At 37.0% G+C, this 27,447-nt stretch overlaps 1 protein-coding gene across 1 annotated transcript in view; it reads right to left on the reverse strand.

Moving 5' to 3' along the window:
* The window catches only part of LOC105834699 (putative epidermal cell surface receptor), a 215,931-nt gene that overhangs the window by 157,512 nt on the left and 30,972 nt on the right, over positions 1–27,447 (reverse strand). Inside the window, exon 3 of the mRNA XM_036286688.1 lies at positions 9,054–9,344. Coding sequence (XP_036142581.1) covers positions 9,054–9,344 — 291 coding nt within the window. The remainder of the gene's footprint in view (positions 1–9,053; positions 9,345–27,447) is intronic.

Below are 27,447 nucleotides of genomic sequence, written 5' to 3' on the forward strand. Positions count from 1 at the left end.
GACACAAAATAATGTACACGTTTCAAATGGACACGGTTCATTTCGACACAGGAATTTTGTACACAGAAAAAATAAATTCTGGACAAATTACAATTTAGACACGATAAAAATGTACACTGTGCAATTGGACACGTAAAATTTGTACACCGCAAAATTGTACACCGCAAAGTTGTACACCGCAAACTTGTACACCGCAAAGTTGTACACCAAAGTTGTACATCACAAAGTTTTGCGTGGAAAGTCACAAACCCATGCAGAGAATGGTTTGCATACACACACACACGCACGCACGCACGCACGCACGCACACAGACACGCACACGCACGCACACACACGGTGCATTTGCACACGGTGTTTTTGGACATGATATTTTGCGCACCGTTTATTTGCACACCGTTCATTTGGACACGGTGCTTTGAGACACCGTTCATTTGCACACCATTTAGTTGCACACCGTTCACTTGCACACCGTTCAGTTGCACACCGTTCAATTGCACACAATTCAGTTGAACACGAAAAGAAACGAACATATACACACGCGCGCGCGCACGCGCGTACACACACACATACACGGGGAAGTACAAAGGGGGTTTTTGGTTCCCCTCCCGTTTGTAGGGTGCCCTCGGCATAGTTATTTTTCATTGTGCCCAAGTGAACGGTGTGTAAATGAACCGTGTGCATTTGAACGGTGTGCAACTGAACGGTGTGCAAATGAACGGTGCGCAAAATATCGTGTCCATTTAAACCGTGTGCAAATGCACCGCTCCTGCATTTCTCATGTTATTTGTAGTCACAGCAGTAGTTGCAGCACTGATCGTCTGCACAACTATCGTAAAATGAGTGAAAAGCTCCATGAGAGCACAAAATTTCTCAATGGTATTGAGACCAATACCTAATAATCGCATGGCAAGAATAATTCGGCGATTGATCTCATACGCTTTATCGATGAATGGACTATTAGGAATAGTTGTTTCGGTATAATTTCTACCCGAAACAATGATTCCAAATCCTAAATTACGTTTGTTACTGTCAGTGAATTTTATATCTTTATTACACGTTTTGCATTTGACTACTTGAGAAATAGCAGAGAAAATAGCAAAGTTCAATATTCTATAGCCAAATATTGAATCCATATCTTCAGATGATTTAACTTTTTTGAAAGATGTACCAACATTTTCTTTTGAAGACTCCATTTCAAATCTGTTCAACGGTCTTTTCCGTAAAGAGATACTTTTCTTCTTTGAATATTCAAAAGTTTCTCTTCTATCTTTTTTAGATTTACAATCTGCTTTAGCACTCTTTTGTATGTTGCGTTTATTTAAGAAATTATTTATTAGGTATACAAATAAGTTTCCGCCGTTTGACAAAGGTTGGCACCACCAGTAAGTTATGATTAAAATTGTCAGATGTAAAACGCCATTATCGACGAAAATGTCTGAGTTTTGAGCTGAATAAGCGTCATTTGCGGCAACTTTTGATTTACTTCTTCAATTTGAAGAAATCTGCAGCTGTGGCGCATCGATTGCTTGTAGAAGCATATGGTGAGGGTGCCTTAAGTGAGAGAAGTTGTCGTGAGTGGTTTCAAAAATTTGAAAACGGTAAATTTGACATTGAAGGCAAAGAACGTAGCGAAAGGCCGAAAGTATACGAAGACGCGAAATTGGAAGCATTATTGGATCAAGATTCGTGCCAAACGCAATAAGAACTTGCACTTACATTAGGGGTGACATAAGGTTCCGTTCTTTCACAATAAATGCCCAATTTTTGATAAAAAACGGCGGAAACTTATTTGTATACCTAATATTATTATTTATACCACAATAAAAATACACTATTTCAAAAAGAAAAACACATCGTACACAACAAACTAGTGGCAGCTGACTACACTACTACACATATATACTACCGACGCCATCAATTTATACATAAAAGACTTAAAATATAAGGCATACATAGGTAATTTACTTGTATCAGTAATACATTATAATAGCTTACTCGCGCAAATCGCACGCGTTCACACAAGTCACATCTGCAGCACGCTGCGAGTGGTTGCGCTCCACCTTGAAAAAAATCGTGTTTCCGATTTATTCCCCAACTAAAACTTTTTTCCCACATTCTTCACATAACGAAGCATCGTTGAAGCAAAAAATTAATTTTTTCAAAATTCTAGAGTGGTGTTACCCCTTATTCAAAATGGCGAATCTTAAATATTTATATATAAACGTAGAATCAAAATGTATAAATATTACACAAAAACATTTTATAGGTTTTTGGGATTGTAATTACGAATTTGATGTCAGAAATGCAAAATTCAAAATGACATACCTAAAATATCTATATACAAACGTAAAAACCCTTAGAAAAATGTTTTTGTGTAAAATTCTTATTTTTTGTGATTCTACGCTTATATGAATACTTTAGGTCTGCCATTTTTAATTTTGCATTTTCGACATCAAATTCGTAATTAGCAACTTTCAAAATTCTTAGAAGAATGTTTTTGTGTAAAATTTGTACATTTTAATACTACGTTTATATACGGATATTTTATGTCCGCCATTTTAATTTTTGCATTTTCGACATTATATCTGAAATCAGAGATCCTTAAAACGCTTATATGGAAATTTTGACGTTCATTAAATAAAAACTGTCCAATTCATAGGCGTTTATTGTTGGAGTCCTTTAAGGATCTTACTCCGTCAAGCGAGGATTAAAACATTTCCGAGCAGCGCATATTAGTTGGCCAACATTTAGCCAATATAGGATTAAGATTTGCCAACAGTTGATCATGGTAGTATGTATAATAAATAATGGGAATTTCGAAAAATACTTTAGATAAAAGTTGTAGATCTCATCAAAATACACATTTTATGTTCTATTGATTTTTGCCATAAAAATAATAGCTTTTAAGAAAAACGACGTTAAATGTTCAAAACTTCATATAACTCATCCAACACAAATCAACCGACGCTTCGTTGTGGCCACACACACACACGCTTTGTTTTTGTTTTTTAAAGCAAACAGGTTTATTTTTTAGATTATATAAAGTTGTTTCACTCTTTTCACAACAAACAGTTGTTTAACTTAACATATAAATTTAGGTTTAAATTTAGGTTAAGTTAGGTTATTTCTTTCGAAGTTTCCCGCAGAGAGTGGACTTCGCTACGCGTAGAAAGTCGCAAACCCAGCACGTGGTACAGCACGAAGCGTAAGTACTTTTTCGCCGTAACAACACACACACACACACACACACACACACACACACACACACACACACACACACACACACACACACACACACACACACACACACACACACACACACACACACACACATATATACACACGCACGCACAGTATGTATATATTATGCAAAATATATGACACGTTTACTTTCATTTTCAAATGCCGGTGCATTGAAAATAACTCACAGGATTGACTTAACAATTGCAACTTTTAATTGGCATACCTTCAGCTATCTTTTGCCAAAGTTTGAGCCAATTCGTATAAAACCCATTTTTCCCTGCAAAAAGTGCGGAGTCCTTTGTACCGATAAAAATTATGTCACATAAATATTTTACTGAATTATTTAGATAAAACAAAATAATGGTTTATAATCCCTTTTTCTCCTCTAATATTGCACCTTTGTTTTATTATTTTGTACTCGTTACATAGGTAAAAACCAATATGTATGTGTTTTGTATGTACGGGGCATATTAATAAAATTTATATTTCATAAATAAGAACTTTAATACTTAATTAAAAAGCTGAAATTAAAATTCAAATACTGGCTCACACAACCCCGATAGGAAGATATTGCAAACATTGCATAATAATGGCATTATAGATTGTGTTAAGATATTTCGCCATCACGCAACAGTTTTGTCAGAATATAATTCTTAAATAATATTTGTTGAAGATTAGACAAGTATAATGCAAAACAAAAATATTTTGTATTATTACAGCATTTAAAGTCACATTATAATCTTTAATATTTTCACAGTATAATATAGCAATAATGCAGCAATAATATTGTGCAATATTTATAGCATTAAGGGGGATATGCATGTAAACATCAAATTTGGTCGATTTTTTGATAATTTTTCTGTTGATTGCTGAACTTATGTAAAATGTTCCTGCAAAATTTCATAATTTCTAATAGTTTTAAAGATACAAGCCAAAACAGATGCGCGTGTCGAGCTCAGCTACTTGCGTGCTCGCCGTACAATAGATCATTGAGTCTCTCTGTCCTCTTCTCTCTTGTTTTTTATTGCTTTTTCTTTTTCAAGAATACAGACGATCTAATGTATTCGTCAGGAATCGCTGATTAGCGATAAATAGTTGGAATTTTTGAAAAGTTAGAATTTTTCTTTACAAAATTTTTAAATTCGTTTTTCTCGAAATCGCTTTTTCGAAATTTGCAACTGTGTTACGTTCGACGAAAATTTTTGATAAATCCTTTTCGTCTCACTCTTTCGCGTCGTGCTCTCACATGCTCCATCGCAGCGCCCGTCTCGCCGAGCGCTCCTTTCCCCACAAATTCGCACGCACGGGGTACCGACGAGTACGCCCTATGCGTACGATCCGTATTAATTTAATATTATCGCGCATATAATAAAATCCTTATTGGGAAAGCTCAAACTTATCGGACTGCAACAATTATAGTTAAAAGTTATCTTTAGAAGTAACATTCTTTTCGTTTTCTTTTTTTAATTACTATTATTAAGACGCTAGGATGCAGTCATCACCCCTCACGCTCTCTCGCTAATTATTATAAAGTATAAATTATTGCAATCACGCTCTCGCTCTCTCTCTATTAAGAAATAATTTGGAAATTGTTCAACCACGCGGTTCGCGCGTGGCACCCTCGCGCTGCCGAAGAATCGGACCAGCCGCGAGGCGCGTGTTATCTGAGTGAGATAGCGATAGCTTGAGCATTACTCCAACCGAGAAGTGTGAGAAAGATAACGATAATAAAGCAATTACGGAAGTATGCGGATTAATTACTCCGCTCACAGAGGTGATAGGAGGGAGGCGAAAGAAACGTTCGAACGCTGACCCCCCTGGCTACCTCTCGACCGAAATTTACAACAATCTAAATAAAAATTAGAAATTATGAAATTTCTAAAATAATACTTATTTGTCGCGGAAAATTCCGAGAGTTCGAGCTTTCCCACACTCGCGTACCCCTAGTTTTGGGGTATATAAGGAGCGCGAGAGCCACGAAAATCAGCATTTTCGCTCTAGTGACTCATAAGTACTGCTCGTAAGCACTCCTCACTCATACAGCCGTAAGCATTTTGCGCTCATACAGCCCGTGAGAAATTTTACTCTGCGATTTTCATACAAATCTCGCGAAACATAGTCGGACGTACCACTCTACATCGATACACATATATACGCACTTTGCGCTCATAGGAATAGAAGATCTCCACTGTAAGCAACCTCTCGGTGTTTTTCGATATCGATCGCCGTTGAATCAAATCGATACAGTGTTAAAATTTATTAATAGTTATACTCGGTCAACCTGTCAAATTCCATTGCACTAGTGAATAAAAACCTCAGAACTAAATACTCGTGAGTTACGATCTGAATAATTCTTTTGCCTTTTTTCTTTCTTTCGTGTTCGGTGCGCGAGTGCTAGTGTTAAGATAGTTATAAGGATATTTCTCCTCGATGCTCCTAGTGTTCCAGAGCAAGGAGAGGCGACTTCCCTGACTCCGCATCCTGGAGGCGCGCGCTTCGACTCAAGCGCTCGTCTCTTCCGTGAACCTCAGGCCAGGACCGCCTATTAAGGCGCTTTAATTCCACTATACTATTTCCATTGCCTACTGCGTACCACAGAGCAGCCCATCTGGGGCGCTATCAGTCGCATCTGCCATTCTCTCCCTGCGTGGGCTATGCTGCGCCTCTCTAAGGCGCTCCGTCTCTCGTCTTTCATTCCTGTCGCCGTTGTATCGCTCATCCTCTCACGCGCGCTTCCTAGAAGTGACCCGCATAAGAAAAGGGGTAACTTTTCTCACCGTCATCAATCTCCCTCTCCCACTAGCACCACTAAAATTCGCGTTAACTCGATTCGCGTGGCAGGCAGGCAACATAAATAGAGAGATATACTAATTGATAAACAAAAAAGGAAGTTACATATTACAATAAATAATAACGGAATTAATTCATTTTACTTTTCTCGTTGCTCTTAGTCCCTCTCTCTCTCTCTCTCTCTCTCTCTCTCTCTCTCTCTCTTTCTCTCTCTCTGCCTGCTTCATAAAATAGTTACATACCCGTGCGCAAGTGGACAGGCATGAATGTACATGTAATTTTACATCTACTATAACCACGTCGGTATAATTGATCTACTGCCTCTCTCAATTTGAATTCTCCAACCTTGTGAGCAGCGGGCTGCCCACAGGGTTGGGGAATTCAAATTGAGAGAGGCCGACTCAACTCTTTTTCCTAAGCCTATTAAAGCGCTTACCTCCCACAATCTCCTTTCGAATCTGTGGGCAGCGGGCTGCCTATTAAGGCGCTTACCCCCCATAATCTCCTTTCAAACCTGTGGGCTGCGGACTGCCTATTAAGGCGCTTTTCTTCCACAGATCCCATTAATCTCAACCTCCGCAGGCTCCCTCAACTCTAATCCAAAAAGGCAACTCATTAATAATAAACTCCTAATAGTTCAGGCACGAAATCACAGAACTTAACTAGGGTTACCCTCGCCTTCGATCGAGGGATGGAAGAGAGAGAGAGAGAGAGAGCTGGATGAGAGGGTTCCCAGTAATATTCGAAACATTGTGTAATTGCACTACTCCTTCATTTTTACTCAACTGTAAAATCATAAAACGTTAAATAAATTCATAAATACAAATACAAAAAGGGGGGGGGGAATACTAACAAAAGAACTGCTGGTTGGTCAGCAGTCCAATCATTTTCTCGGTTAAAGTCACTTCCCTTTTTATTTAACCTCCCTGCTACGCGCTAAAATACGGCCATTATGGAAATCTTAGTAATTCCACCCCTACTACAGTACGTCATGACTCCCTCGCGGCGAGGGGGCCGTAAGAGACAGCTAAAGCGGCTCAAGTGGCGCCTGATAGAGGCAGGAACATTTGACCCCAGGATATTCGACCAACCTCGGTCTGCCGAATCTTCGCCGATCCGGCATGGATCGCCTGGCTCATTCGAGCTAAGTCCTTCCCCGAGGCCACAACCAAAGCCACCCGCACCTGCCCAGCCAGCTCCATTGCCACCGAGCGCCGCACGGCACTTTCCTCCGCCGCTACCCCCTATCAAAGACGTCGCTCCCTCGCGGGCACCAACTAGGGTCGCTCGGGTAGACTGGCAAGTCCGGCCACCACCGTGCCAACGTCCTCGGATCATCGCGGACAAAGTCGTTGTTGGGGCGCTCCCGAGACTGGAGCTCTCCGCAGGCGCAACCCCACGGTCGGCAGTCGTCTATAAGAGGATCCTCAAGTCCCTTCGAAAAACATCTGCCTCGGAGGCGAGAAAAGCGGCGGAGAATTGAGAAAAAATGTTGTATATATGTTGTATACATAATATATAGTATAACGATATTTTTATAAAAATATACATATACATATACATATATATACAATTGTACTCTCCTTTTCATCTCGTCTTTATAACATTTCCCTCCCAAAGAGGCTCGCCCTCGACAAGTTACGCTCCTGGGGGAACTACGGCTCCCGCTCGGGCCTCCGCACACTCCCCCCAGGACGTAACATATTTCTTTAAAAATTTTTTCCGTAAAATTGCTTGGCATAATTTTTTTTTCCTCTACAGTTATTTTTTATTAATTTGCTTATAACAAGTAGTTGCAAAATTGATTTTTAAGTGATTTTTATGTAAAAATTTTTTCATGCTATACTTCACGTTTTTTTTTTTTATTATTGTTTTGAATTGAAAATAGTGGAATACCTCAGAACCTTTTCTTATAAATAAAGGATATTCGATTATACAAGTAAACATGCAATTTTTAGAAAAGGAGGACGAAGGGGATAAAAATCAAACACATAAAAAACTAGAAATTTTACTATCAAATGAAAAAGGGTTTGTTTAATTTCATCCCATTGCAAGAATTTTTTTCACTTTTTCTAAATATTAAAGAATTATTTTATCTGTCGAAGATACCTAGTAATACTCAAACGACATTGAATTGAGATAAATGCTTTTTGAAACAAATATCATGCGGATTCAATAATTCTATTATAGATTAGGTTTAAAGTCTGAGTGTCTTTTTGAAGGTTAATAATATTGGTATGTTGGTATGTCAGCGTACAGAGATTGGCTAATAATCATGATTTTGATTGGTTAAAACCTTACATTTTACATGGTGAAAAGCACACAAGAAAAAAAAAGAGAGTGTTCTTCATTAAAAAACATACCAACAACCATACAGCACAAAGCATTCCAATAACATTACAGCAATTCAATAACGTTACAAACGAGAGCTGCCAAATTATTCGGTTTAGCAACGCTAAATTTTTGTAGTAAAATATTTATACGGGCTTAATGATAAACCAAACTATGAATCCCAGTCAAAGAAGAATAAAAAAAAGGTAGATGTTTAAGTTTGTAAAAACATCCATTTTTATAGTTGGCGTATTTTCTTCATATCATTACTTTTGTAAAGAAAAAACTTAATACTTTCATTTTGTAGTGTAAAATCTAAATAATTTTGAACAAAAATACATTTTTGAGGGTAATTTTTGCGGGCGTATACTTGGCACTTTTTTAAAAAGGTAATTTTGTTCTGTTTATGATAGTAGGTAACATGCAAATCCAAACGTTAATGAATATGATAAATTAATGAGTAAAATTGACACTAGTTGGAAGGGTAGTCGAGGAATTTAATGTAAGGGTGTGGTTTGATGTGGTCTATAAAATGTTGGTGTACATGGTTTTCAATTTCAAATGGATAGATTAGCATAGATTTATATCAAATAAAAATTATATAAATTTATAAATTGTAGACTTTTGTTCTTTAGTCTGACAAATCTTATCAAATTTTTAGAATATAAAAAGAATATAAAGAGACATACCTGAATTCGTAGAACATAAAATAAGTGCGCAACATGGTTCTTCAGGAACCAGTTTTTCTTGGCACAAAGAGTCCTTAAATTCTCTGCCCGCTCTAACGTAAGGAGAGATACATAATGGCTGACAATCCGTAATTCCACTTTTAGAACATACACATTTTTCCTCGCAATCCCGAACAATTTTTTCACCAATTAAATAAGTGCGATTATCATAGGTGCATACTGATGCTTTTGGAAGTAATGTTGAAGAAATGTTTATAGCAGTTTTGTTATGTGGTGAAATGTACTCTCCGCCTGGAAACAATTAAACAGATTGCTTAATATCTCAACAAAAATAGTTTAAAAAATTTTGGAAAAAATTTTTATATTGTTTTTTATTATATTGTTAACGAAATTAAAATAAAATAGTTTTGAAATTAAGGGGATGCTAAGCAAAGAACAAACTTTGACGGGACCCCAGCGCCGGCATGACAAAAATAAAAATGTCGATAACCGATCTCGTCGGTAAATTATTAACATTTTTAATTTCGTATCACATTACCATCAGCTCAGAACGTACGTGTATTGTAAATACATGTACACATGCATAGCAATGTAGTAGTGACTTTACCGGTATCAAGGCCTGTAGATGACCGACGGAAGGGGAAAGAAGGTTTTCGCATCCATTGTTACACATTTGGCGCCAATATGCCCGGGGCCAATACGATGTATTAATCCCACCTTCTCCACATTCCACTTTTACTACTATTCACTCACTCTTCTCGTACAACAAACACTACACATACACTTTATAGCCTCAAAACGGCGTTCATGCGAAGACCTTCCTTCTCCTCCCGTCGTTCAGACCTTGACCGGTACTGTCTAAAGAGATGCTTTAAATATTATTAATTTTACTAGTATTGTCCATATAAACATTTCAAATATTAATAATTTTATCAATACCGTCTAAATAAACGAACCTAGTTTTGATAATTTTACCAGTACCGTCTAAATCCAATGAGAAAAGATATGTTAATTCGATCTCGAAATGATGATGTCGAACTCGCCGTATTAATTCAAGGATTTTCTAATCCCCCAGTCCAAGGTGTTTTTGAGGTCTAAATTGCATTAATTTATCGATCACTGTTTCGATGAAACTTTGATATTTTGATTGTATTATGTTATCAATATAGACCGATCGCTTTTTAATATATTTAATTTTGACATTAATTTGGAATAATGTCAATCTAGCATATATGTAGTTTCGATATCATGTTTCAAAACGTCTTACACTTTAAATTCTTACAAATTGGTACAAGTTTTGTACCAATGTATGTATAAATAAAAAACTGTAATAAACATTCAACATACAAAGAACTATAGTTTATAAGATTTACAATCTTCGTTTCTTGTAAATTACAAACAATTTTTCGTAACTTACAATAATTTATACATATGATGGCACAAAATTATCCGTAAAGATTATAAATAAGATTGTAAAGATTATAAATAAATATTGTAATACGAACAATTTTTATTTATAAACCGTATCTAAAAATACATAAATTCTACAATCTAAAAATACGATCAATTTCTACATTGATAATAATTCAGCAGCCATATGTGTGAATGTGAAAGTGAACGTCATTCTGGAAAAATTTTTTAATTTTTAAAAGTTTATTTTTTCACAAAAATAAAATATAAAAATAAGAAATAAAAGCATCATTAGATGTGTTAGATAAATTAAATATATTTTTTCAATCTTAATATATTCTTAAATATACTTCTTACATAAAAATATTTTTACATACCGAACATCTATGACTTTCATAAGTATATAACATTGAGCGTGTTCAATAGATGGGGCGAATCAGTGAGCGCTCAGTAATTCTTTATTATAATTGGTTTCTGTTTCTAAATCCAACAAAGAACTAGAGCCGAGAACCAATTAGAGAATCACTGAGCGCTCACTGATCCGCTCAGTCTGCTGAACACGCTCATAGTTTTGATATCCACTATTCCGTCCGTCAAAACAGGGTTTAAAAACATTATTTGACTTCATTATTTCAATTTTATCGAAAAATCAAAAACTATAAATCTAAAAAAGGCATTTCATCAAAACAATAATAATTGATCGTAATAACGAGTCTGAAAAAAGAGAGAGAGATCATATATAGCCCACAATGCCAATTGACAAATTAAATATAAAATCTTCTAACTGGTAGTCTAGCAGTAAATTTCTAGGCATCGGCCGATATGAGTGAATGTGTGCTAACGGGACCTCCCTCAAAGAAAGCAAATGCTGATGTGAAATTGGCATCAATTCGATGTCAATTTTATTATCATTCTTATTAGAACATTTAGATGTACTTAAAAAAACAAAATGCCTTTTTTGAATTCGTATGTGGTTTTCGATTAGATTTTCTCTCGTATGTCGAATCGATGTCAAATCGACATCGAATCAGTATTGAATAAAAACGTGTAAAAAATGTTGAAAATTTTGAAAAAAGATTATTATTGTATTGCTACTTATTATTACCAATAAATACTGTTTGCCCATTTATCACGAAATCGAAATAATCTCGAAATATTTGAAATTTTGATGCTCAGCAACTGGCAAAATCATAACCGATTAAATTTAACCGAGTCGACATCGATTCGACGTTGACTCGATTCACCATTTCTCATTGGAAAAAGACGCTTTAGAAATTTTATTAGTATCGTTTATATTATCTGATATTTATCTAGTAGGTCATTTACTTTTTGTAAATAAATCTAGATGACAGAAAAGTAGAATTTCAAATAGAAAGCCAACAAATCGATTTAAAAAGGAAAAAGAAAGTGAAAACGTGAGCACATCTGCAAAGAAATTGAAACTGAAAAAAATTACGATATTAACGTAAACGTAAGCTTTGGATATAGATTTATTGACTTTTACTCGTTTTCTCAACAATTTCGCAATTAATAGTGTATAAGAAGTGTGGTACAAATGTAACATTTAACAAATCAAACTGTCGAGGTTTGGAGTACAAGGTTGTAATTACCTGCGAAAAGTGTGAACCTTTTTACGTAACTGCAAGTCCTCTTATTAATAATCATGCTTATGATATAAATCGCCGAATTATATTTGTTATGCGATTACTAAAAATAGGACTGCATGGCATAATAAAATTTTGTGCTTTTATGGATCTTTCACGTCCGATTTTCTAGTCATTTTATGATTCCGTTATAATAAATTATCCACGGCTACAGCAAGTGTACGTGAACATTCTATGAAACAGGCAGTAAAAAAGAAAAGGAATTGTCTGAAGAAAATAAACAGACAGATGGAATAACGGTATCCAGTGACGAATCATTGCGAAAAAGAGGTTTTTCTTCTCTGTTTGGGATTACCACTCTCATCGTTTGGTTTACACATAAAATTCTTGATCTCTCTTATTTAATTTTCTTATTTTTTCAACGAAATTTTATTATCTAAAGCTTTAAATGTGTTTTTTTCAAAATGACATTTTTCAAACTTGCGTTGCACGAATCTCAATGACTATCTATCCGATTTACTTGAAATTTTTAGCAAATCTTTTCTACATGTTACTCTTGTAACGAACCACGTTCCTAGCGGCTGACAACGACCGCGCGGCCCAGCCGACCAGCCGTCGGGCCGAACAACGGGCAGCGCGTCCGCCATAAGATCTCCACGCCGTCAAGATAACGCGCGTCTCGACGGCACACATATTCCCCTCCGGAGCCAGCATCCCGATCCGAGGGATACGGAATCGTGAGGGGATCGAGGACTAACGAGAGTCCCCGAGCTGCTGTCGAGAACGATATATAAGGCCGCCCCGGCGGCAGCAGAATCACTTCTTGTATTCTGTCCGAACCGATTCCGACGGGAAGCCAAAACCCACGAGCAACGATCCACGGTGGAGTATTCTCCGTCATCGCTGAGAGTTCTCGGTCTAGCTCAACCTTCCTTCCTTCCATCGGCTAGCAAGTCGAGAGTAGAGATTTCTCTGCCTTCGCCGAGAGTTCTCGGTCGCTAATCGAAATTTTAGTCTAAACTCCAAGCGGCCTGATAACCGGCACGGAGTGTTCTCCGTCTCCCCCGTGCTTTCTCGGGGCCGACGCCGCTCCAGGAAACCGATCACCGCTCTGCGGAATTCTCGGAGAATTTCGGCGAAACCACCGGAAACACGACACCCGCTCCTGCGCCGCGCGCCCGCCGATTTCCGAACGTCGAGAAAAATCCCGCTCCCGTGCCGCGCGTCCGCCGGCCGCGAAGCTAGACGTATACCGCCAGTCTCACCGCGCGCACCGCGGGCGTTCCGCCAAAGCCCATTTCTACCAACGTAGATTAATTTTAATCTCGGTTTAACGTACTGTTTATCTCTTTCGTATTTTTGGAACTAGAATGAGATAACAAGTAAATTAAACCGAAATTAAAATTAATCTACGTTGGTAGAAACGGCCCCGAGTCGAACAGCTGAACTGATCGGCCGATCGACACGCATCACGCTACCGGCGCATGTAAATACCGTTGTACATAGCGCGGAACCAAGTTACTATTAATATCGTTGTAAATAGCGCGACACACATGTAACATTATATAGTAAATATAATCTTTGTCGTTAACCGAAACTTCGGCGTTTTGCTGTCTCTGAGCCTTTTTCGCCCTAGACCCATTCCCGACAAGTTAGTTCCGCGCGAAAAAACGGTTGTTACATTCTTACAAAGTACATACGGATTTTAGGATAAATTGAAATGTGTTTTTTTTTATAATTATTTTTATTATACATTTTTTGATCAAAAATAAGATTATTTTTTTAAAAGTTTGTCATTTTCTTTCAAATGCATATTTTGAAATTTTCGTATGTACTTCTATAGTGTTTAGTATATAGAAAATAAAGAATTTTTGTTTTTTATATACTAAACACTATAGAAGTACATACGAAAATTTCAAAATATGCATTTGAAAGAAAATGACAACCTTTTAAAAAAATAATTTTATTTTAAGACAAAGGATGTCTGAGAACACAAATTGGTGGTCTTAGATTAAAAAGCGTTTCAGTAGGACAGCATTAGGTCCACCATTTTTAATTAAAAAATTTTTATTTTTATTTTTTAGAAGTAAAATAAAAGCCATCCAAATGTTAATAACATTCACTGTTTTCTATTAAAAAATTACTAATACATGATTTTCAGTCCTCCAAGGTGGCCGTAATGCTCCAATAAATTTTTTAAATTAAAAATGAACTTTCTAATTGGATACTTATGATACATTTTACATTTGTGCTGAATGTTGCTGAGCAATTATCATGTTTTATTGCACTTAATAAAGAAATATATATAAAGAAGAAATACATTTTTACATAAAGGAAAATATTTCTTTTCTATTTCATATAATTTAATTTACAAATAAAGTGTTAAATGTATTTGATAATCTGTATTATAACTGTTTTGGTAATCTAGTTTTGATTGCGACAGCGCCGATTATGAGAGTGTCGGCGCGAGTGCCGGAACCGCCCAGCGCTGAGCGCGGAGTGCGTGTAGAGTGAATGCAAAAATTCACGAAAGAACAAGATTAGGTTGAATGAATAGAAAAGGAATCACATTCATGTCACAATTTCACGGAACCTTTATTCAGTAAATTGCTGCTCACTTTCACAAAACCAATGCAATACGCACGCGCGAAACTGAGAGAGAAAATCTGATAGGGCTCTACGCGGAGGCGACGAGACTTGACCGATCGGAAATCTTCTCCATGCACATGGATCGTCTGCCGAGGATAAAGCGCGACGGAAATCTTGCTAAGCGGTGAGATGACCGCTTTCGCGACGGAAATCTTGAAGTCACGATCGACGGAGATTTTGCCGCTCGGCAGAGGTGCAATCGCGAGCGCGAAGTCGTCAGCCGGTTAGTGGGAGAGGCGTATTGTAAGTATCACAACTCTCTTCTCAGCCCGCGATAAAGCGCAAAATATAACAAATGCGAGAGATTGGCGTTGACGCGAGAGATTGGCCTTCTCCTTCTGCGAGACAGTAATGTCGCGGAAGGAGGAGGCCGAGAGGGTGAGGAGGGGGGAGGGCGGTCCCCGCGGACCGTCCCCCGGACTTGGGAGATGCCGGCGGGAGGGACGTACCCTCTCGCCGCCGGCGACGCGGTCGCCCGCCAGACGCGATGGGCGGGGACCGCGACCGGGCGTTAATGCCCCCGCCCCCCCCCCCCGGCCGCCGCCGAGACAACCCCACTCGGGTATTCGGCGGACCGCAGGGGGCAATCGTGGACGTCCCCCGGACGACGGGAACGGGGGAGGAGTGGCGGGCGCGTCGGCCTCGAGCTAAACGCAAGGTCGGCGCGCGAACGGAGAAAGCGGTCCCGGGGGGGGACCGGGGGGGTGGGCTAATAAACACGGCTCTTCCCCTTCCCCCCTTCCTGGACCGCTGTAACAACACATACCCGCTGGGGGGGGGGGGGACATGGTCCAACCAAATTAAGTGCGGAGTCTCCCCCCTTACTGAAATGTCGCGGGTCGAGGCTGCCCGGGGCGACGTTCGCCCCCCGCTCTTGACTCTCCCAGCGCGAGAGAAAAGGGGGGGACCGAACACCCGTCCCCCCCATCTCTACCCCCCCCCCCTACACGCATTGTGGACGGGGGGGAAAGAGGAGAAGTGGCGGGCGGGGGAGACCTGAGGTAACAGTCTCCCCCCGCCGTCCTCCAGCTGATGGCCAGGTCCACAATGGACCAGTCGGGGGAGCGGGGCATCACACCCGACCCGCTCGTCTGACAAGACGCGCGCGCCATTGGCGCGTCGGCGCGGGGGGGCCCACCGGCAGTAATGCTGGAAGCGATCCCCGGTGGGTTCCCGATATCGCGCGGCCAAGGCCATCCGAGGTGGGTTTAGTGGGTAGTACGGGTATTGCACGCGGTCGGGAAGGATTAGCCTTCCCAATCGTAAACCCGTGAATCCCACATAACCCCCGCCCGAATAACACTCGTGGCGGGGGTATGCGTAAATGCATTCCCACCTCGTAAAAAAAGGGGGGGGGCCTCCTTCTCGAAGTGTGCTCGACGGTAACATCCTGCCTCGCAGAAGGAAGATCTACCGGCCGGCTCGGCCAACGGAACGGCCACTGTCTCGGGCTGCCGACGCGAGGACACCAGGAATCAATCTGTGAAAATTTACTGGACCAGAAGGTTCGAAGCAACCGCACCAGGATCTCTACAAGGAGTTCGCTGCCTCATCGTGAACGCCAACCGGCCAACGAGGAAGCAACCGTCCTTCTAAGGACGCCTGACAAACCGCCCTTTTCAGGACGACCAAATAACTCCAAGCGGTGGAATATCTCTTAAGTGGGAAGTGACATACACACACACACACACACACACACACACGATACGTTACCTACCCACAATTATTATATTTGGTAACGTGTACTAACGTAACCAAAATTTGACGTCAAAATGACTTGTGTTTGGTACCTAGGAAGACGATACATCACCATGCAATATTGTAGTAATATTACTGAAATATTAGAATATAATATATTGCAATGCAATATTATAGTAATGTTATTAAAATATTAGAATATGACATATTGCAATGCAATATTTCAGCAATATTTGTGTAATGTTATATTGTTATATATCACAATGCAATATTTCAGCAATATTTTTGTAATATTACATTGTGATATATCGCAATGAAATATCAGCAATATTTTTGTAATATTATATTGTGATATATCGCAATATCTCAACAATATTTTTGTAATATTATCTTTTTGTTGTAATATTACTGCAATATTATAATATTACTGTGTTATTATTAGCCGCCGTTAATGTTGCTTGACCTCGAAATTCGTACGCGGAATAACATTTCGTGATTATTCATAATGAGTTCTTTATGTAGCTATTTTAAGTGCAATTTAATTTTTTATTACTTATGCAATCTTTCAGAAACTTATTAGAAATATTTTAAATACAATGTTGCGTTTAATATTTTATGGAAATATTATTTGTGCAATGTAAATATAATGTTATTTTTATAATGTCTTAGGAATACTTCTGAAAGATTATATTTCCTACTTTTCTTTTGTAATATTACAGAAACATTCAAACATAAAAGCAAATTTTTCTATGTTTCTAAAATATTTCAGAAATATTGCATTTGCAATTTTATAAAAACACGAAGCGAATGCATTTCTGAAACATTTCACATGTAAAGTTACAATTAAAATGTTAATGAAATATTTCTATACCATTTCCGAATGTTACAATATTTCAGCAATGTTACATGCCGTGTGGGTAATTTAATCATACCGCCATCATCAGAGTGACCCAATGTGCATCACCTGGAGATTGACGGTCGGATTTTGCACATCATGTGACCCTGAAAAGGACCGATTTTTTAAATAAAATTTGAATTTTTATGTTTTATGTATGAGTATGTATATGTTTATGTGTGGGTTTATAAGTATAGATGAATGTATATGTTATGTGCATGTTTGTTTAATAATGGGTGTTTCCTCCTCCTCGTTGTAATTGATTTTTTAGACATGAGAAATTTATCAATAATTTTCCGTATTATCTGCCTTCACTTTAAAATTATTTAAGTAATTTTAAAGTAAGGGCTGATGATACGGAAAATTGTTGATAAATTTCTGGCTTTTTCTAAAAATCAGCAATTTTTCTTGTACAAAAACGAATAAGATTTGAACAAAAGCACACATACATACACATACACATACTGGTACACCCACACATATATATAAACTCATAAGCATTTACATAAAACTTTATAGTCCAAACACTGATCTGAGCAAGCTGCTAAAATGTCTAACCTTCTGTTGACTTTAGTGTAATTGACGCGTCAGCTATCCACTATATTCAGATCAGTAAATGCAAATTTCCACTGATGGATTTCAGATCCATATGATGTGCAAAAACCTCCACGTGGACATTAGATCACTTTGATGACGGCGGTACGATTGAGTTAAACACGAATAAAATCAATGTGCAATATCATATTAATATTGTTTCATGGTGCCCAAAAAAATACTGCATTTATTCGCTAACATACCCTAAAATACAGTGCAAATTTCAAACTCGTATATAATCAACAAAAAACATTGTATCGACATGTATTTTTTTTAATTGCTTAGAAAAAAATGAGCTTTAAGAATCTAGATTAATATTAACAAAATTGTAACGAAAAATTTATGAAAAATAATAAACTTATTATTTTCAATAAAAAAAAAAACGTGTTTAGTTTTCATGCGATATAAAAGGGTCGCACTTAACATCAAACTTTCGCCTAAAGATTCTTAAAGTAGAGTTTTTGCTTTTTACTTTAAAAAAGTTCATGTAATTTGAATGATTTTTCGCAAAGTTATGTCACTTTGAAGATTGCCTAAAAATTCGGTCAAAATTTTTGTCCCGTTTTTTTTTGCGCCAATGTATTTTTTCTATGTCTATTTCTCTTTGATTTTATCCATGGTGTTAGAAGACAGGTGTAACAGTTGTCGAGGATGCGCAGTCGTCATTTTCTTTGACCAATCAGAATATAATCTAAGATGTCAAAAGCAATGTGGCTCTTCTCATATTATTGTGAAGTATAGTTAAAGATTATATTGTGTTTAGATATTAAATATTCTATTTTTGCGGAGAAACTATGCCAACGTGCTGTGTAAAAAATTGTAAGAATGGTACGAATCAATGGGACGAAAGAAATTAAGTATTTTACTTTTCCTAAAAAAACGTCTGTTTGTCAGCAATGGTTTAATGCCTGCCAAAGAAAAGAAACTGATATAAAAGTTGATTCGGGTAAGTTAATGTAAAGAAAATGATAATTAAGTTAATGTTTTAACTTCCAACTCAATATAATGTCATTATTACGTGTGTTATATTATGATATAATATGCTTACAGCAAGGGTATGCGCAACCCATTTTAATAAAAATTGTTTGGTGCTTCAGAAAACAAAACTACAATTACAAAATAAACTAGCTAAACAAGTGTTAAGGTTAAAACAGGGATCTGTTCCAACATTAAATCTAAACAAAAGCAAAAAGGTATAATGTTGCAAAAAAGACAATAAAAAAATTAAAGTACCGTATTTTAATGTGTGTGTATCTATATATGTATTTTTACTTTCTACATAATATAACTTTTCACATAAATTATAAAATAAGTGGTTCTACAACTAATCAATAAATGTACTTACTTTTAAATGTCTAATGTAATTGCCGGTTGATGTAATACTACCAGACAAAAGATCTTTTTTAGCAATTTTTGACATTTTGCTGTTATTTTATGGCCGACTTGATTGGTAATTTTAAAAAATTCTCCTTGTAAAATAAATGGTGCGTTGACAGAAAGCGACGATGTAAATGGTACATTTTCGTCAACATTTTCTTCTCTAACAATAGAATTGTTACTTGAACTTGTGGATTTGTCTAATTGATCATCCATAATAACTATATGATCAGTTGTTTGTGTCCAAGAATTCTAATGATATTACGAATAAAGACTCTAAAAGGAATATCTCGAACACGGATTCACTGTTGAAACACTTCACGTTAATCACGCTATTTTCAAAACATTTGATTATCATGTCTATCGTTCGTCAAATCGTCGCGCGTCATTCGCTTTCGTCTTCCTTTTTCACTACTGGTACAGTGTTACGACTTGACAACAATAGGTTTGTTCTATATATTTTTTACACTTATATTTTTACATTTATATAAAAAGTGTAAGTTCTCGTTGGTTAAAAATATGAACCAATAAATATTGTTACATCTAAGAAATTAATCAAGTTATTAGTTACGGTTTTGTAAATAACTTTAAATGGGTGGTAATCATTAAGTGCGTTGAGTATGCTATTAACTTTAGATTTTGGGACTATTGCAAAAATGTCGTCAACGTATCTATAAAAAACTGGGACGGCGAATTCAAGCAAACTACGGCAGTAATCTTCAAAATCCTCCATAACAATGTCCGCGAGAATGGGCGAAAGTGGAGACCCCATGGAACTGCCGAAGATCTGTTCATAGATTTGTCTATTGAAACGCACTTAATGATTACCACCCACGTTTAAAGTTTACTTACAAAACCGAAACTAATAACTTGATTAATTTCTTAGATGTAACAATCATTTGGGACGGTAACACATTATTGACCAATTGGTATAGGAAACCCACGTTCTCTGGCCGTTACATTAATTATTTTTCTAACCATCCACACAAATATAAAGTAAACACCATACTTAATTTAGTTGATCATGCTACTGTCTAGTCCACAGTTTTATGAATATTAGCGCTGTCAAAGAAATTCTTTTAAGGGGGCATAGCAGTTTGGCGCTACCAAAAAAAGACATTCTTTATGAATTTTTTTCAGAGCGAAAAGACTAGCCATAAAAATGAAACTTTTTGCATAATAAAGTACACCTTTTGTAATTCTCGTACAAATTTTACTATACTAGTTTAATTGAAAAATCCCTCCCTTCCACCGTCGTGTATTTACTCGTGCGCGCCACGCATGATTCCGCGGTAACAATAATATCTTCTTGCCCGTTCATCCGAAACACAAAAACCAAACGGGATCTTAAAGAAGAGTAAATTTCCTTGTCGTTGTCGTATCCGATTTTTAAAATTCAAATTTTAAACAAAACGGCGATTTTTTAAAATCAGAATGCCGATTTTCGGCCAAAAATTTTCTTTTTGTTTGTTAAAAAAAAAATAATAAAAAAAATTTGAATTTTTAAAATCGAATATGACAACGACAAGCAAATTTCATAAGTTTTTAGTTAGAAAAAAAAGGTAGATCGATTGATCCATCTTCAAGTTATCATTGTTACCGACTTTAAAAACATGGTTTTGAGAAAAATGCGTTTAAAAATTTCGAACGATGTTACTCTATTGTAAAACTGAATTTATTAAACTTATCATCATCAATTCCTGGGCCATACAGGGAACCTTCCTGTTCAAGATCTGTCTCTATTTGTTGATTTTTAGAGAGACGGCGCCTTATACGAGCCTTTCGCGTCGCGTGCTGTGCCCGGATGTCAAAAAAGACAAGCGCACGCCTATGCACTGCCCGACAAAATATATTGTGTAACTTTTTTACTTATTGGAATTAAAAAAAACAGTTTTAGGACAACATTTTTAAAGGTTTAAACTGTCGAAAAATGCAATTTAAAAAATCGATTTTTTGAACCCGACAAACTGCTATGCCCCCTTAAATAATTGCTATTCTGTAAATATGATTGATAAATAAAGGAAAGATTGAAGGAATTTAAGTATCAGTAATGTACGTGTGTCCAAGGATAATAATAAAACGACTACTACCGATAACAAAATTTACATAACTATCCCATATGCTAAGGGACTTAGCAATAACGTTAGTTGTACGTTGAGAGATTGTGGATTCGACATTCTATATACGGTTTCGAAGAGACTAGACTGCGTTATAAACAGAGGAAAGGGTAATTTTAATTCGGATAAACAGACAGAAATTGTGTATAAAATTAACTGCTTGGATTGCAGTGCCACGTATATAGGACAAATAAAGGGACATCTAGAGACCCGAATTAAAGAGCACAAAACCGATATTAAGAAGCACGTTGATAATCATTCAATAGTAAATGAACACCGTATATCTCAAGGCCACGAATTTGATTGGTCTAATCCGGAAATTTTACATAAAAAAAGCATACACGTAAAAGATAGATAGCTGAAATGTTCTTTATTAAGAAGCAGGATAACACGATAAATTTGCAAAGAAACACATTTTTTTGACCGGGATAAATAATAGAATAATAAAAACAATTTAGATATTCTGTATCTTCATCACAAGTTAGTCATTGTTTGTCAGTTACCCAGTGTTAATGTACTTCCTAAGAACGACTTGAAACTATTGAATCTGACGAAATTGACAAATCAATATGTATTACTGTATATGTCACACGACACATAAAAAACACGTAAGATTGTAAGCTCCGAATTTTTTAACATAGTATAATGTTACCGTCTACATTGAATATTCGTTAAGTTATTATCCAGATTTTCAGGCTGATTTGGACGCAATGCCTTAAGTGTGGATTTGTATTAAAACGAACAAAGAAATTATCTTCTTTATCTAAATAAACCAAATTTAAAAAAAAACTCGGTCCGCTATTTTAGACCCGCCATTTTGAATTTAAAATTTAACCCTGAATTTATATTTAGCAATCCTAAAAAAAACTCTAGATACAAGATATCTTTGAATTGCAATTACTTTTTTTTCTTGTCCACAGAGAAATGAACAGTGAAATTTCGCCTGCCACTGAAGGGGTTAATGGTGTTTTTTAGTTTAATTAGTATCACAAACCAACGTTTTCTGGTCGCTATCTTAATTTTCATTTGTGGCATTTGCTTTCTTAAAAACATAGAACAATAATAGAACTTATAAATAAAACGTTCTTTTTGTTCACAATTTCACAAGAAGAATCCAAAACCCATGTATGTATGTATGTATTTATTATACTGCGTCCCCTCAGGGTTCGCAGTCTTTCCAAATGTACATATCAAATTCTATGTACACAAAACTCTTCCTACACGCCCTTATGCGACTTTACAACTTTTTCATCCCTCTCTTTCTCGATCCCTCTATACATAAATTATGCAATACTTGCATCTCATCTCTCCCTCGCGCTCTGGCCCTTGTTCGGCCTTACAACTTTTCTCTCTCTCTCTCATCCACAACCCTCTAATAACCTTTACCCTTTACTGCCACTCTTTTTCCTCGCCACCACCCCGCTTCTCCCCCCTTCTCTCCCCATTCTCCTTATTTCTCTTTACCCCTTTATTTTCACTTTTTCCCTTTCCCTACCTATTTCCCTTCACCTTCTCTCCATTTCCCCCTTTCTCTGTCCCAACTCCACTTTTTATTTTCTACCCATAACCCTCTATTCGTAACCTCCACCCTTTTACCTTTCGCCCTCTCCCTTCTTGGCATCTCCACAATCCTCCACTTTATCGTTCTCTCCTCCATTGTCAAATCTTCGTCCACGCCGACCCCCCATATCCCTTTCATCTCCGCCCCTCTCGCCAAAATCTCCTCTTTGTTCTCCCTGGATACCTCCGTGATCAGCACCCACCTTCCTCCCTCCCCCTCCTTTCCACCATTTTATCTAATACTACCCCCCTTCCCAACGCTCTTTCTATTTTATCTCCTCCACGAACCATCTTCTCTCCTCCTTGTCATTCCGTTCTACCCCTCTCCAAACCACATTCCTCTCCCTCCTCTTATCCTCTTCTTCTCTCTTCACTCTCTGTTTTTCCTTCTGGATAGTCCTCTCTCTCTCGTCAATCCTGCTCCTCGTCTTTTCCTCCATTTCCTTTCTTCGGTTGAGCCCTTTTTCCTCTCCTCCTCCTTCTATCGATCCACCAGCTCTTCATCCTCCTCTGTTCTCTTCGTCTTTTCTCTTTCCTCCTTCCATCCATTGCCACTCCTCTTTCTCTGCACCTCTCTCCACTCATCTTCCCTTCCTTCCTTATTTCCTGTCCTCTACGTTCTTTTCTCTGCATTTCCTCTATCTCTTTCTTCTTCTGCTCTCTTTATCCTGACCTTTCTTCTTTGCTCTTTTTCCCACTTGCTCTCCTCGTCCTTTTTTACTATTCTCCACCATTCCTCCATCATCCCCTTCGCTGTCTCTTCCGTCTCCTCCATCTTCTCCCTCCTCCTCTCATTCCAATCCCTCTGCTCGTCCATCCTCTCTGTCTCCTTCTCCGGAATACTTCCCGTCTTTTTACTTTCTTTTAAGTCTTCTCTTGCATTCCTCTCCGTTTCTTTTCTTCCTCTTCTCTCTCCCTCTCCTGCTCCCTCTGTCCTCTCTTTTCCTTTTCTTCCTCTTCCTCCGTATACTTTCTCACACATCCTTCTCATCAACCTTATCATTTCCTCCATGCCTTCTCTCAGTCACCTCAACTCTCCCTTCATCTCCCTTATCTCAGCACAAATTTTTCTTACTTCTGCCACCTCCACCTTCTCCTCCTTTCCCTTACTTTTCTCACTATCCACTCTTTTCATACTTGCTTTCTTCCTCGCTACCATTCTTTCAACTTCTAACCTGCACAACATGCGAGCCTCTCCACTCCTCGGCCTTGATACATCAACAATACTACAGATTTATTTGTATAGTTCTGCAGTTCTTGATAGGCTTCAACAATAGTTCTGTTGAATTAACCTGTTTAATTAAATTTTTATAAGGTCAGTTGGGGTAAGTGCGGCTTCGGGGTAAGTGCGCCATCGGCCTATGTAATGTTACAGGGAAAATTATATAGAGTGCGCCGTAGTCGTATGTTGAGTAGATACAATTGTGCAAATTTTCACCGCTAAAGCGCTCGCTATTGTCAATCAGTGACCTCAGCACAATAGTCAGCACTAAAGAAAAACTGTGATGTCAAGTTGTGAAAGTTCTGTTGCCGTCAATTAACGTGGAAAGAATAAAACTTGTAAGTACTTTTTATAGTTAGCATTATTCTGTAATTAACAATCCTATTTGCGTTTCTTTGACTACAGTTAATTTGTTGATTTGTTTATTATTGATTCTTCAAACTCCTATTCGGGGCAAGTGCGACTCAAACTATGGGGCAAGTGAGACCGTAAATTTAATGTTTATTTTTATTTCTGTAAAGCTTCTTTTTATTTTTTTAATATTTTCTTCTTTTCTAAAAATGACCTTATGCATCTATAAAATGCAGTTTAAATGTCATGTTGCCAAAGTTTGAATGTTGCATAAAAATTTGGAAGCTTGTGGGAGAAGAGTAAACAGAAACTTTGTATTTTCGGGTATGTACTTACCCCAACTGACCTTAAATGAGATGCTAACTTTCAAAATCACATAATAGGATCTCACCGTATTTCGAATGTATGACTACAGAGAAGAAAAAATCCGTAGAGTTCTATCGTTTAGAGACGTCTTATTAATAGTTCTGACGATTAAATTACGTAAAAAAAATATTTTTTTTTACGTCGTGCGTGTACGTCTGCATATGTATGTTGGCATTTCAGGTAAACAAAATTAATTGATTAAAAACAATTAGAAAATATATTAACATCTGTCTTGCTGGCAAACTCGTCTTTATGAATTTACTAGATGTAAGATGCTGGCCGTATTTTGATAGTTTTGTTAATTTTAAAAGAGTTTTCGTATAGTCTTACATTATTGTCCTAAAAACTTCCAGTGATAGAAATAATTAAATTTTTTAAACAATTATTCTGTCCAAAAAACTTGTATTTTTGCGCCCAGACGTGAGATGCTGTTTGTATTAAAAAAATTTTTTTAATTATCTCTATCAGTGGAAAAACAATCTACTAAAACGTGTACTAAAAAAAGTAAATAAATCTAAGATAAAAGTTTTGTCTAATTCAACCTAAGTGATATCAAAGGCCTTCTTATTTCAACCAAAATGTAACTTAATTATTAAAATAACAATTATTTTAAATAAAAAAATTTACTTACCACACACACACGCACGCACGCACGCACGCACGCGCGCGCGCGCGCACACACACACACACACACACACACACACAGTGGGGATGCAAGGGGGGCCTTAGACCCCCCTCCCGCACCCACCCCGTCCATGTCGTTAACCTATGTGAACTTTGCTTGCAATGTACATGGGCAATCTAATATAAATGCATAAGAAATTCGATGGGTTGAATTTCTTATGCATTTTGCTTATGGACCAATCAATTTGCTTATATACATACGTTAGGCGTTATGCAAAAGTCTGTGCGGCCGCCCTGAGGGCCATCACACACAAAATGACATGAGCTCCATAAGCATAGCATAAGACCGTTGAACCAATCAGCTCTCAGCATAAAGTCGCATAAAATTGATTTACATAAGATGCTTACATAAGAGGCTTAGCACTCTCATGTTATGCAAATGCAGGTTATACAATTTCGTGTGTGATGACCCTAAATGTATCAACAATCATAATGTATGAATATTCAAGATGCGCTTGATTTATCTGTGCACGATTGAACGATGTTCGATCGAACGGTGCGTGATTGAACGGTGCGCGATTAAACGGTGTGCGAAAGAACCGTGCGCGATTGAACGATGCGCCATTGAACAGTGCGTGAAAAAACCGTGCGCGATTGAACGATGCGCGAAAGAACTGTGCGCAATTGAACCGTGTGCAATTGAACTGTGCGCAAAAGAACCAATGTAATACGTTTATTTATTTAAATAAGTTAATAATATGCGTTGTGTCCAAAAGCAATGGTGTCTAATCAAACTGTATCCAAACAAACTGTGCAATTGAACGATGCACAATGTTTCGTGTCTAATAGCACGGTGGACAATTGCAACATGTCCAATTGTACTGTGCGCCAATAAACCTCTCCCAGGGAGACCGGGGTTGGAAATCACTTTTTTTTCTTAAAAGTTTTTTGGATTATTTTTTTAAAGCAATTAAAATAATTACCACATCGCTTTATAAGACACATATCTGGTTAACTTCTTGACAAAAATCGTTGGGATAATAATAACCAGTTAAGCGAAAATTGATGTTAAATGCAAAAAAAATTTGTGACATCTTACCCCGCTTCAGGGATAGTTGTCACAACGCTTAGGGTAAATTGTCACATACAGATGCTAGTGATTTATAAAATAAAAATCGGTCGAGTTTAAAATAAAGTTTATATTTCTTATTAAATACAGTAAGATATATATTATTTTTAAATAAGTAAACTTTTTAGCTTAACATGATAGGTACTTTGATTGTTATCAATTAATTTATGAAAATAAAAAATCTACTTCTCTCATACAATGTTCTAAATAATTTGAATAAAAACTCTGTTTGTAATAATTAAATAGTATATTTTTGAAAATCACTTAAAGATATTCATCCTTCCAAGAAAGTTAACATTTTAACATAAAAAAACTAATATGTAGTAAAAATCAACAAAATTAATAAAATTAAAAAATCTGTTCTTTGAAACAAAATTATTTTGAACAAAAAAACCAAATAATTATTTACTATTTAAATAAAAATCATTAGTTATGTAATCAGTTTTAATAAGTATTATTATTCAGAATCACAATTCTTAATCACAGTTGTGGCAAATGTAAGTAGATAGCCCAGGAGAACATTCCTCATGGTCCCACAACTTGTAGCTTTGACATTGAATCCAAACTTCTCTGGATCTATTTGCTGAGTACGGGGACAAGCATACAATGCAGAAATTTTCTTCATTCTCCGTTTCTTCTTTATTATCAATTTCCTTTCGCCTCTTTCTGCCCTTTTGTTGTTCTTTCTTGCTAGAAATATTTTTTGATCTTATATTTATTTTTTTTCACATAAAACAATATTTTTCTTAACTTTATTTTTTCTTTCTTTTTGTTCTTTTTTCTTCTGTTTGATGTAAT

The sequence above is a fragment of the Monomorium pharaonis genome, chromosome 5 (genome assembly GCF_013373865.1).
Source record: "Monomorium pharaonis isolate MP-MQ-018 chromosome 5, ASM1337386v2, whole genome shotgun sequence".
Taxonomy (NCBI): domain Eukaryota; kingdom Metazoa; phylum Arthropoda; class Insecta; order Hymenoptera; family Formicidae; genus Monomorium; species Monomorium pharaonis.